Genomic DNA, 13,658 nt, shown 5'->3' on the forward strand with positions numbered 1-13,658 from the left:
GGAAACGGACTTGGCCGGGTGGTTAGGGCATCCGTCTACCACATGGGAGGTCCGCGGTTCAAACCCTGGGCCTCCTTGACCCGTGTGGAGCTGGCCCATGCGCAGTGCTGATGCGCGCAAGGAGTGCCCTGCCATGCAGGGGTGTCCCTGCGTAGGGGAGCCCCACGCGCAAGGAGTGCGCCCTGTAAGGAGAGCCACCCAGCGTGAAAGAAAGTGCAGCCTGCCCAGGAATGGCGCCGCACACACTTCCCGAGCCGCTGACGACAACAGAAGCGGACAAAGAAACAAGATGCAGCAAATAGACACAGAAAACAGACAACCGGGGGAGGGGGGGAATTAAATAAATAAATAAATCTTTAAAAAAAAAATTATTCTAGATTGTATGCTATGTGGGTGTAACAACTGCTTAAAAAATAATAATAATTCCTTTTCTACTATTCAGCAGTTCACAGCTATCAGTCCACATCATGGTGTTTCTCTAAGTCTGGATGGTGGGGCAGGAGAGGTATAGATATTAGAAGAGAGATTGGCGAGAGAAAAAATTCCTTTATTTAACACTACTCGCAGTCTTGTGAAAATTTGCTTCTTTGTAAAATTTGATGTTTAAATTTTTCCACTTTTAAAACATCCACAATAGGAAATTCTCTGCTGAAGATTTGCGTATTTGAGGAGCAAAGAGTGGAATTTGGAATATAGGAAGGTTAAAAGACTTAAGGTTTTATTTACTATACTTATGAATTGAGGGAATTTTTAAAAATCAGTAGACATTTAATTCTTATCTTATACATATCTTTAAAATGATCATTAAATAACAAGCTTGACATCAGTTGTTATATAAATTATTCAGATTAAGTATTATAGCTGAAATTAACATTGGTTGATAGAACCTAAGTGTGCATCTCTTATTTTGAAATCCTCTTAGCTTAGTCAATTTATTGAATAAAATTATTACATACATTCTACCCATACACATATAAATAGAAAAGTTGGCATTTTAGTAATGCATCCTTTAAATATTAGTTAAATATTAGTTGTTTTGAAATATCTTGGTTCCTTTTAGCACAATTCACCTTTTTTTTTTTTTTAAGATTTATTTTTTATTTATTTCTCAACCCCCAGTTGTCTGCTCTCTGTGTCCATTCACTGTGTGTTCTTTTGTGACTGCTTCTATCCTTATCAGCGGCACAGGGAATCTGTTTCTTTTTGTTGCGTCATCTTGTTGCGTCAGCTCTCCGTGTGGGCGACGCCTTTCCTGGGCAGGCTGCACTTTCCTTCATGCTGGGTGGCTCTCCTTACGGGGAACACTCCTTGGGCGTGGGGCTCCCCTATTCAGGGGACATCCCTGCATGGCAGGGCAATCCTTACACGCATCAGGACTGCGCATGGGCCAGCTCCACACAGGTCAAGGAGGCCCAGGGTTTGAACCATGGACCTCCCATGTTGTAGGTGGACGCCCTATCCATTGGGCCAAGTCCGCTTCCCACAATTCACCTTTTTGATTTTCTCTTCTGAATTTGAAATGTTTTTTTTTTTATTTACAGTGCTTGGTTCTGCACGTGCACGGCCTAATCAACTTCCTGAACAATCTTCTGCGCAACAGAATGGTAGTATTTCAGATATATCTCCAGTTCAAGCTGCAAAAAAAGAATTTGGACCCCCTTGTATGTAAATCACATATAAAGGATTCAGTCATTTTTAAACATTCATATATTCTCTCTTGGTCATCTTTAAAAGTCGCAAATGATAAATAGTCTAATTACAAACTGGACTGCAGGTTTCATTTTCTGATTGTGGAAAATTAAATTTTGTTTCTTAATGATTTAGTTTGTTAATTGGATTTTACATATATTTTTTGGTATATGTAAAATAAAATTCTGGCCAGATGGTAATCTGACAGATACTACAGAAAAAATTCTTGCGCTCCACTTCCTGTGATTATAATCCAAGAGATGACATGTATCTATGTGTTTGAGTCTTTTTTTTTTTTTTGACTCACATTTGTATATTGTCCTGTTCCTAGTTTTGTTAAAGCAGATCATAAGTAAAACTCACACAGTTCTTATAGGCTTTGTCACTGCATACCTTTTGTGTGTGTGTGTGTGTGTGATCAAATTATACATAAAAATTTTTATGTATAATTTGATATTCTATTTTTAAAAAAGCTATACTTCTACAGCTAGTTATTTTTCTTTCAGCACGTCGAAAATCTAATTGTGTGAAAGAAGTAGAAAAATTACAAGAGAAACGAGAAAAAAGGAGACTGCAACAACAAGAACTTAGAGAAAGAAGAGCCCAGGTTTGTAACATAAAACCAACCAAAGATTAGACTATGTCAATAAAAGTGACTAATTGGGGGTTGAGGAGGTGGCTAAAGTTAAGACATTCATTTAAAGAATTCAATATAGTTCCTTAAATAGATATTAAGGAATAATGTTAAGTGTGAAAATAAGTTACCAGAACAGCATTTTTCTCTATATACTTTACATGGTTTAATTGATAAGTTAACTCCAAAGTTTGTTCCATTTTTGAGCCATTGTATTACAGAATTTTAACGTATATTATAACATTTAAGAATAGTAGACTTTGATAAAAAATAATCTAAAAATACATTCATAAAAATATCCAAAGTACATGATTATACTATACATTTTTTTTGTTTTTCCAGGGCTAATAAGTTCAACATGCCCCAGTGAAAGAGGGGAAATTCCTAGTATTCTGAGTTATACTATTGAATATTTGTATATTCATGAGGCTGCCAGTTACTACATTGATTACCTTATTGATGAGTATTTTCAGGTGGATGAAATCCTAATCATAAAGAATAATTGCCCAGTATAAACATGAGAGTTTTTTTATTCTGTGCATATTATTCACTCTTCCTTTTCTCCTTATATTGGTACTTCCATAGCTGGGCATTCTTCCCTTTGGGAAAAAAACTGAGGAAAAGAATATATATTATATGGTTAAAATAAACTCATAGCCTGTGTTAGAATATGTAGTATGGTTATCTGGCACATGAGGCATTCAGTAAATTTTAAATTTTTCTTTTTATTCCCAATGAAAATTATATATAAACCACTTTCAGCTAGTAAGTAACTGGTTAGTATCTTACTAGTTCTGTCAGATGATCACATTGATTAGATGTGTTAATATCCCCTTGGTCCCTTGATTTCAGGTGTTAAGATTTTGGGGTCCCTTTATAAATATCCTTTTGTTTATTTAGTAGATAACCCTTCAAAAGCCAAGACCCAGTGTTAAAATATGAGGCATTCACTTCTAGTTTTGAATGCAGGAAACCCTGTTTAATAACAACCCCAACTACAACATAAATTTAGTGAAGGTTAAATTTTATAGTAATATATGGTGTGTGTGTGTATAGGGAGAGAGAGTGTGTGTGTATTTTAATATAAGATAGTTTACTTATATGGTTTTTATCCCAGTTCCTTAATGAGCACAAAAGAGTTACGGAAAGTGCCTGGAGTGGGCGGCAGGAGACCCACCTGGAAGCGCCAGCACCAGCTGTCTAGCTTCCTGCCAAGTGCCCTAGCAAATGCTGTAGTGGGGGCGCCTCTTCGATTGGCCTATGGCGCCAGCCCCGCGGGAAAGATATCATTTTGTGCTAGTACAGCCATATAAATAATTAACACCTGAAGTCTCAATGTAAAATGGACATATACAATGATGATAGATAAATGCAGATGCTTGGGAATCAAATGCTAGGGGAAACACTTGTGAAAAGAAAGGAATTTAGAAGTTTTAATATTTGTCGTGGCTGTAACTGAGAGTCAGAAACCCTGATGCTTAAGCTCTATTCTAGGTGATAGCTCCAAGTCTTCAGTATATAAGGGAAAGGGATATTTCCACAACAATAGATCTTTAGTTGTACAGGTTTCCCAGCAAGTGGTTCATGACGACCATATTGTAGGGACTTACCATAGTATGACTGCTTCCTGATCTACTCGTGTTACAAGGTCAACAGTGAGGTTAAATGGCTTGAATGAATCATTTTGTGGTAGAACTTTGAGGAATCGTAACATTGCTCATCCTGAAGAAATCACCTCTCATTCTCAAGTATGATCAAGATTATCAAAGAAGAGACCACAGCCTGTACAGATTCAGAGAGGAAATAGTAATGGAAGAACCACTGACTTTAAATGGCAGTGTACTCGAGAATCACGGGTAAGCCTTGGGAAGAGAGGACTTCCTTCTTCAGAAAAGGATAACAGAAAGGCAGGGTGACTACCCCAAATAGTGGGGTTCCTGAGGGCTCTGGAGACACCCAGGTCCTACGGTCATGCCAGATAGTTCCAGAGGTTGGTGCCTTGCCAGTGGGCCCTACTTTGGAGTTTTTGCTCCTTAGTGTGACTGAATTGGACTCAGATAGGACTTCTCTACATCTGCCTTTCTGTCCCCTTTATTTAAACCTATAGTTGGTGCTGGAGTTGGCAGGTGTACATTCAAGAGACTTCAATCTCTGGGCTGTTCATGTGCCAGCTGGGCCCTTAGCCTCAGCAGAGTGGTAACACCTACTCTCCAGTTCATTGGACTCACCCAGGACAACTAACTAGGAGGTGAGGATAGACAACCACCATAAGGAACCAAGAGAGTCTACAACTGCAAGCAAGAGAGTCTCATCCTTCAGCCACAGAGAGTTGTTCAGTTGCCTGAGATTCCATGGAACCAATGTATCAGCAGCCTTGGGAACTTTGAAAGAGACTTTTAAAACTGTGAAAGACCTGCTGAGGGAGTTTTATTACTTTTTTTTTTTTTTTTTAAGATTTTTTTTTCCTCTCCCCTTCTCCACTTCCTCCCTACCCTGCCCCCCCCCCCAGTTGTCTACTCTGTCCATTCACTGTGTGTTCTTCTGTGTCCACTTATATTCTTGTCAGTGGCACCAGAAATCTGTCTCTTTTTGTCATGTCATCTTGCTGCGACAAGATGTGTGCAGCGCCACTCTTGGGCAGGCTGCATATTTTTCGCGCTAGACAGTTCCCCTTATGGGGCGCACTCCTTGTGCTTGGGGCTCCCCTATGCTGCGTGGCACGGCACTCTTCGTGCACGTCAGCACTGCATGTGGGCTAGCTCATCTCAGAGGTCAGGAGGCCTCAGGTTTGGACCCTGGACATCCCATGTGGTAAGCGGAAGCTCTATCAATTGAGCCAAATCCGCTTCCCGATTACTTTTTGATAAAGTAGGTTTACCTACTAGACCATAAAGTCCTTTAGATCCTAACAAGAATGGGGAGTCCCTTTCATTCTCTATGTTGCCTTTGAGTGATGGTCCAGACGACTCAGACAGTCGTTCTCAGATAATAAGATGACTGTGTGATGATACAAAACCTGAAATGTTGAACCAGTCATGGACTGTAGAAGAACAGAAGAAGCTTGAACCGTTGCTCCTGAAATCCCCTCCTGAAAAAGTAGAATCTCGACACTGGTAAAAGATAGCAGATGAACTAGGCGATAGGACAGGAAAACTTGGCCAAGTGCAGAAGTATTTCATAAAGCTGACTAAAAGCTGGCATTCCAGAACCAGGCAGAACACCAAATTTATATATGTACTCCAGAAAGTCTTCAACAAACAGACGAAAGCATCCCCTTAATAAGCATTTCTTTAAACCTTCCACTTTCATGATACCCCATGAACCTGCAGTGTATATAGAGGAAGATAACTGAACCTGTTTTCATAACCACATGAATATAGCTTTTGAGGAGACATCAGATTAAGGAAGTATTCCTATTATTATTATTCAGGAATTTACCTGAATATGAAGAACTATTAAAATTTTAAAAGTTAAGCAGAGAGAAGTGGGTGTGGCTCAACTGATAGTGTCTCCCTACCATATGGAGGGTCCAGGCTTTGATCCCCAGGGCCTCCTGACCCATGTGGTAAGCTGACCCACGCACAGTACTGCCACATGCAAGAAGTGCTGTGCCATACAGGGACACCCCCGCGAAGTTAAGCATGGGAAGCGGCTGTGGCTCAATCAGATGAACTCCTGTTTACCATATGGAAGGCCCTTGGTTCCCATCCCAGGGCCTCCTTGTAAAGACAGTCTCACCTGCACACTCCAGAGAGCAACTCAGCAAGGTGACGCAACAAAAAGAAGGGAGACAGGCAAGAACACAGAGGAGCCCACGGCAAATGGACGCAGAGCAGACAGCACACAAAACCCGCAAAGGTGGGGGCGGGGATAAATTTTTTTTAGAAAGTTAAGCAGAAACTTCAACAGATGCCAGCTGAAAGTGGCTTGGTGCAAATGTGGGCTTCAAGTATGATAACAGTGATATAGTACCTCTCCAGGGCATTTGATAGCATTGCCAGGATTGTCCTCCAGATATGTTTTTGGATTTCTATAATCTTGTTTAATCTGCTTGCATGAAACATATTCACAAAGAAGGTCACCAGTTGGAACCTAGATATAGGTCTGAGACATTCTTAGAGACTATATGTCCCAAAGCACCAGTTAAAATTACCTTGACCCAAACTACTTTTCAACAGATAGATGACACGAAATTGACCATCACTTACTAGTCTTCTTCAACACATAGCATTGGTATCATTGTTAGTTATGTGCACAGTTTGGAAAGATTCTCTGCTTTCCCTGAAATGATACTGACAGCATGACAGCTTCCTGAGTGTTCTCATCAAGTACTGCACTGCACAGTTATTGTTCTAGATTACTATTGAGTGGCTGAACATTCTTCATGAGCAAAGAGTTTCCCTGGTGTGTTAGTCAGGGTCTCTAGGGAACAGAATCAACAGGAGATATCTGTAAATGATATGAGATTTTATATTATAAGAGCCTTTCACATGACCATGGGGATGCACAAGTCCAGGTTCCACAGGCAGGCTTCAAACCAGGGGCTCCAATGAAAGTCCAGTGAAGGTACTGGATGAGTTTCTCGGAGACGCTGGCTGTTAATTGGTAAGCTGGGAAATTTTCTCCAAATGCTGAAATCTTTAAGACATTTAACTGATTGGATAAAACGTCTCTCATTGATGACAGCAGTCTCCCTGGTTGATTGTAGATGTAATCAGCCATCTATACAGTAAACTCACTAAAGTCCATAAATGTCTTTGTACTACAGTTAACCTAGTGCTTTCTTTCTTTTTTTTTTTTTTAAGATTTATTTATTTATTTCCCCTTCCCCACCCCCACCCTGGTTGTCTGTTCTCTGTGTCTCTTTGCTGTGTCGTCTTTGTCTTCTTCTGTTGTTGTCAGCGGCACGGGAATCTGTGTTTCTTTTTGTTGCGTCATCTTGTTGTGTCAGCTCTCTGTGTGTGCGGCACCATTCCTGGGCAGGCTGCACTTTATTTCGCGCTGGGCGGTTCTCCTTACGGGGCGCACTCCTTGCACGTGGGGCTTGCCTGTGCAGGGGACACCCCTGCATGGCACGGCACTCCTTGCGCTTATCGGCACTGTGCATGGGCCAGCTTCACACGGGTGAAGGAGGCCCGGGGTTTGAACTGTGGACCTCCCATGTGGTAGACGGACGCCCTAACCGCTGAGCCAAGTCTGCCGCCTGCTAGTGCTTTCTTGACCAAATAACTGGGCACAATTACCTGGCCAAGTTGACACATTAGCCTAACCATCACACCTGGTGAGTTTTTCACCACTACCTTAATGCCTTTTTAGGTGGTGGTCTTAAATGGACGAGGCGGAGCACACATTAAAGAAAGAATAAATTTCAAAGGTATCAGAGAACTGGTCATAAACATGGTAATGAGAAAACAAAGTATATATGTATATATACAAACAGTGTAAAAGCTCAATTTTGTTGTGAGAATAGTTTTCAGCACAGAAATTGATTCTTTAGACAAAGTTTTAAACAATGATATTGTTTGCTTCTAGTATATACACTTGAAAAGGACTCATTGTCCCAGTCATGACCACTGATGGTCTTTAGTAAACCAGAGCTGCCTAACCATAGTGCTGTCTAATTCCTTTTAACCATAGTGAGTTATCCTTTTTACCAACAGTAAAGCACTACAGGAGGCAAGTGTGGCATTTCTTCCTTAACCAACTCCTGGTGTGTGAATGTTATAATGGTGTCACTCAGATATATTTTTTTAAGGTAATGTTATATAAGATGATCATATGCTGTATACAAACTATGGTAAAAAGTGCCAGTAAGTCTCCTAATTCATAACATTAATTCCTTTAAAATACACAGTCTCTATCTCTGTATTTGGAGTTGTCAGTGCAACTCATCAAAGAAAATTGCGTAATATAAAAATCAATATATGGTAATAATTTCCCTTTTTTGCAGTCTGCATAAGATCCATAAAAGATTGTATTTTTATAACTGTAAACAAGTGACTAAATATAGTCTGTACAGTGAGTAAAGAATTCACATGCATTCTTTTATACTGCTGGATTTTCTTGTGCATCATTTAAAACATTTTGTATGTTTCTTATCTGAGTATACATTATGTTCTTGAATAATGTTCATTTACCAGAACTGTGAGAAATAAACTATGTGGATATTGTCTGTTTAATATTATATTATTTTTAAAAAGCATTGAATTCTATATCTTTTTTTAAAAGCTGGTAAAACATTCTTTAGCTTTCCATCGAATTAACAATACTAATGTAGAATTTTGTTGATAGAACAGTTTGTTCTCTTTGTTTTTGTCTTCTGATTAGAGTTAATTTCATAAAGTAATTCAGTTATAGATATACAGTTGAATTAATGTAAAATCTCATATTTAATAGCTTTCTTTAATAAAGGGATTACTTTTTTTTTTAAGATTTATTTTATTTATTTCTCCCCACCCTCTTATTGTTTATACTTGCTGTGTTTTTTTGTCTTTCATTTTTTTAGGAGGCAACGGGAATTGAACCTGGGACCTCTGATGTGGGAGAGAGGCGCCTAACCACTTGAGCCACCTCTGTTCCCTGCTTTTGTTGTGTCTCATTATATTTTTCTTCATATGCATCTTGTTGCGTCAGCTTGCCATGGCTGCCTGTTGAGCCAGCTTGCTGTCTTACCCATCTTTTTTGGGGAGATACTGGGAACCTCTGCTTCCTGCTTTTTTGTGTCTCTCATTATGTTTTTACTCTTTGTATCTCTTGTTGTGTCAGCTTGCCACACCTGCCCATTGTGCCAACTTGCTGTCTTCTTTAGGAGGCATCGGAAACTGAACCACAGCCTCCTATGTAGTATCAGGAGCTCAATTGCTTGATCCACATCTGCTTCCCAGGGATTACATTTTAATGACACATTGTTTCCAAGGCTTTATCATCTAATATATGCTAGCTATTACTCTGAAGTCTGTAAGTCTTCTAATATTATGTGTAAATTTTTGCATTCTACATTCACCACCTTCTCTGGGGAGACTTTTGCTTTCAGCTGATTCTCAAAGGGATACATGACTTAAATTCAAGTACCGCTTAATGAGACAATAGCGACCCTTTACAAATTCTGTCCTTGAGATAAGATCAATACATTTGGCACCATCTTCTTCAACCCATTATACTAAGGAAATCTCAGCAAACATTTATTGAGCATTTATTGCATGGAGTGCACTGTGTTAAACTCTGTGGTATAGGTAAATCAGGCAAGGAAGGCCCTGGGCCCTCATGTAACTTAATCAGTCACAATAACCCCTTGCTTTGACTGACTGTTAAATGTCACCTAATTCTTAGACTATTAATCATATTTCTGTATAATATCCACTTTTACCCAAGAATTTGTCTTTAAATATTCATGAGACACAGTGAAATGAAGATCATTTCTTTAAACTAACTTTATATGTTTATCAGAGTTATACTTACTTAATGATAAGAATGCTCTTTTGTGTTAGTCTAACTTTCTAAATAGGTAATTAGATGATTATCAATCTGAGTTACTTTGTCGTAGTAATGATAGTAATGGGCCAGATCTGTCCTTTTTCTTTGCAACCCTAGCGTCTAGCAGTCTAGCACTGTGCCTCAGACTTTACTGATACTGAATAAATATTGGAAGATGAATGTTATTTTGTTCTTTGAAACTGGAAATGAAATCTGATCAGATGGTGTTCTCCTGCTTAAAACTATTGAGTACTTCTGTATCAGCCTCAGGATTTATTTCTAAGTTTTTATTAGCAGTCATAGAAGGCCTTTTGTAACCTTCCATATTAGCTGTCTGGTCTTACTGCTCTCCAACTCTCCCGTTGTATTTTATGCTTCAACTATACCTCCAAGCCTCTACCTACAAGTAATGCTATACCTACCTACCATTTATCCCCAGCTCTGTCCCTTTTTGCTTCATTGCCTATCTCCTATCTAGCTGAGACATTATTTCCTACACTGGGACTCTCGGCCTGGATTAGGTATTTCTTCAACATAATGTGTTTACCTTTTAAGTTTTTACTTTTTATCTCCTACTCTTGACTCTTAGCTCTATGAGGGCACACATTTAATCTCATTTACTGTAATACCCTCATTACCTGCCCCAGTAATTCATAGTAGATACTCAGTGAAAAGTTAGCTAAACTTATCTAGCTCAGTAATTATCTTTGCTATTTTTATGATTTAGGTAAAATTTCCTTTCCCTCTCTCAGGTTTTCACTTGAGTTGATAGCTATCGTAAGACTATTTATATGTAGAGAGGTCACTGTTGTGCCCCCTCATGTGTTCCCCTAGATGGTACAAACACCATTTAATAGCAGTGGGAAAATTACATAGAATACTGGTCCTCTATCTGCAACAGATCTTCATATGTTAGAAATTTTTTTAGTATATGTATACTACCTCTGTCGTGCTTGGATTGTATCTATTATACTCTCAGAACTTAATTCCCCTAATAAAAAACATTAGGATTCTTTCTTTATTTAAAGTATGTTCAAAACCAGTTTAGATGTTACATTGTAGAATTGTAGGACCACATAATATTCAATCTGAATAAATCAGCTTATATATAAAAGTGACCTGGAATGACCAGTTGGTTTTTGAAATAACACAAAATAGATATCCACTGATACTTAGCACAGATGCCATCTGGTATGTCCTTTAGGTACTTCATACATAATTACACATCTTGTAATCTCAAAATTTTCACTTCCTATCCTGCTTCTCATTTGTCATTGTTGATATTACTTTCTAGAAGGTTAATTGAAAGCAAGTCCCATTAAGTTTTAGAGTTCTGTTGGTTTTTTGATTTCTTTAAGTTCTATGTCCTGTCGGCTTGGAATTGTTTTACCATGCCTTTAGTTCATTTTGGACAGTCAGTGAACAAGAATAGGTAATGAACACAAGTGATCCATTTTTCTGTTTTGCTGAAACACTAGATTAAGGAATTGAAAGATAAATCTGATTAGATGAGTTCTTCTAGAATTTCAGCTTTCTAGAGTTCTTTGCTGGTGGTTAAAATGAACAATGTTTCTCTTGCTCCATTTTCTAGGATAATTAATGTACATGTATGTATAACAGATGGATATTTGAAACAGGTCAAGGGTGGCTTTGAGTCTTTGGTTTGGAGACAACAGAATATGTGTAGACAAACAGAATTGTGTATTTAATATGAAAATGATTCCTGCACATATTGTTGAATCTGAACTCTGAAATTAAAATCGAGATTGGGGCTGACTGACAAATGACACAGTTTAATTTTAATTTTCAAACTATATAATAAAAATTCAAATACAGCATTATTTTAATTATAATAAATGGTGAACTCTCTCTGTCTTCTTTAGGATGTTGATGCTACAAACCCAAATTATGAAATTATGTGTATGATCCGAGACTTTAGAGGAAGTTTGGATTATAGACCATTAACAACAGCAGATCCTGTAAGTTTCTTTATAAACCATTACTGTGAAACTTTTCATGCATGAAAAAGTTTGATACCTACTAAATTTGGGTTATATTTAGTTATGTATTTTTTCTCTCTCCTTATGAGTGCTCATACTCAGTATTTTACGAAGATCAAGAAATCACAGTTATGCTTATTTCCCCTTATTTGATGTATCAGACATATTGCTCACAGTAGTGTCTTTTTCAAAGTAAAGCTTCCCGGTCTCCCAGAAGGACAGAGCAAAAGTTTGTTAAGGAGTGACTGATTGCTTATTGTGAATAGTTAGGAAAGCTCCAGTCAGAAGAGCCAGTTTCCTTTTTATTTTGAAATACTCTCAAACTTTCAGGAGAGTTACAAAAATAATACAAGCCCCATATAGAGAACTACTACTACCACCCCCCCCAGATACCCAGATACACCAATTTTAACATTTTGCTACGTTTGCTGTATCATTCTATCTATCTAACTCTCTGTTTATTTATCAATCCGTTTTTGAGCATGCCAGTGTAGGTTGTATTCATCATGCTCCTTCAGCACCTAATATTGCCATGTATGTTTCCTAAGAACAAGGGTATTCACTTTAACTTAAGGGCAGTTATCAAGTTAAGTTTAACATTGATATAAAGCTTATGGTCTGTATTCCAGTTTTTCTGTATGTCCCAGTAATGTCCTTTTGAGACTTTTCTCCTCCCTTATTGGATCCTATTGAAAATTACATATTGCATTGTTCTTTAGTTGCTTTTTTTTTTTTTTAATGTGGGAACGTATATATAATATAAACTTTCCCTTCTCACCATTTTCCAAGTATATCATTCAGTCACCTTCCTTAAAACTTTCCCATCTTCTCAAACAGAAACTGTATATCCATTTTGTGTTAATTCCCTATATTAGTTTGCCACAGGGCTGTGGATGCAAAGTACTAGAAATGGGTTAGCTTTTATAATGGGAAATTTATTAGGGGTGAAAGATTACTGTTGCTGTGAAATTTCCAAATCAAGACACCATCAGAGATGCCTTCTCACCAAAGTCAGCTGCCATGTGGTGAAGCAAGATGGCGGGCAATCTCTGCTTGGGTCTCTACCTTCTACTCCAGCTCAGCTGTGAGCAACTAGGCATGGGGCTTATCTCTTTCCAGCCTCCTCTGTCAGTTTCAGATGGTCTGCTTTCTTCCCGAGTTCAGCTATGGGCTATCAGGTTCTCTCCTCAGCTTTGAGCTGCTCCATGGGCCCAGCCCCTCAGGGGCCTCTTTCCATTCCTCTGTTCTGCTGGTTCCAGACTCCTGGACCTCTCTCAGTCTCTTGGGGTTTCTCTGTTTTTCTGCAGTCCTATCTTTCACATGGCAGGATCAAATACGATAGCAGCTCCCTTTTCCTCTGTGTCTGCTGCTCTCTGTATCCATTTATATCAGACCCAGCAAAAGAGCAGAGACTCAACCTGAGTCATGCCTCAGTGGTGTAGTCCAATCAAGAGTTTCATACCCACAGGAATTGGATTAGTTCAGTAACAGTCTTTCTCTTTGGGGGTTTCATAAAATAATTTCAAACTGTCACAGTCCCCATATCTGCTGCCCCTCCATCCCTGACACCTGTACTCTTAATTTCTGTCTTTATGAGTTTGCGTATTCAACAATATTTTCTTTGTTGTTACCATGGGCTTAAATTTAACATCCTAAATCTATAATAGCCCCATTTACTTTGATACCACTTGACTTCAGTAGTATATACAAACTATTTTCCTATTCCTATACCGCTCCATTCCCCCACCTTTACATGGTTCTTGTCATAGATTACATGCTTATACATTATGAGTCCAAACCCACTCATTTATCATTACATTTTATGTATTTGCCTTTTTGATCCTGTAGGAAGTAAAAAGTGG

At 38.5% G+C, this 13,658-nt stretch overlaps 1 protein-coding gene and 1 pseudogene across 9 annotated transcripts in view; both read left to right on the top strand.

Moving 5' to 3' along the window:
- KIF2A (kinesin family member 2A) overlaps positions 1 to 13,658 on the top strand; it is an 85,355-nt gene that overhangs the window by 43,158 nt on the left and 28,539 nt on the right. For 6 of the 9 annotated variants that reach the window (XM_004448671.5, XM_004448674.5, XM_058309276.2 and 3 more), the window contains exons 5-7: positions 1,542 to 1,661; positions 2,196 to 2,296; positions 11,680 to 11,775. In XM_004448671.5, coding sequence (XP_004448728.1) covers positions 1,542 to 1,661; positions 2,196 to 2,296; positions 11,680 to 11,775 — 317 coding nt within the window. The remainder of the gene's footprint in view (positions 1 to 1,541; positions 1,662 to 2,195; positions 2,297 to 11,679; positions 11,776 to 13,658) is intronic. The other 3 variants (XM_004448675.5, XM_071208242.1, XM_071208247.1) reach the window with 1 other exon arrangement.
- On the top strand, positions 3,448 to 5,830 carry LOC139439815 (ZZ-type zinc finger-containing protein 3 pseudogene; annotated as a pseudogene).

This window comes from Dasypus novemcinctus, chromosome 2, assembly GCF_030445035.2.
Source record: "Dasypus novemcinctus isolate mDasNov1 chromosome 2, mDasNov1.1.hap2, whole genome shotgun sequence".
Lineage (NCBI taxonomy): Eukaryota > Metazoa > Chordata > Mammalia > Cingulata > Dasypodidae > Dasypus > Dasypus novemcinctus.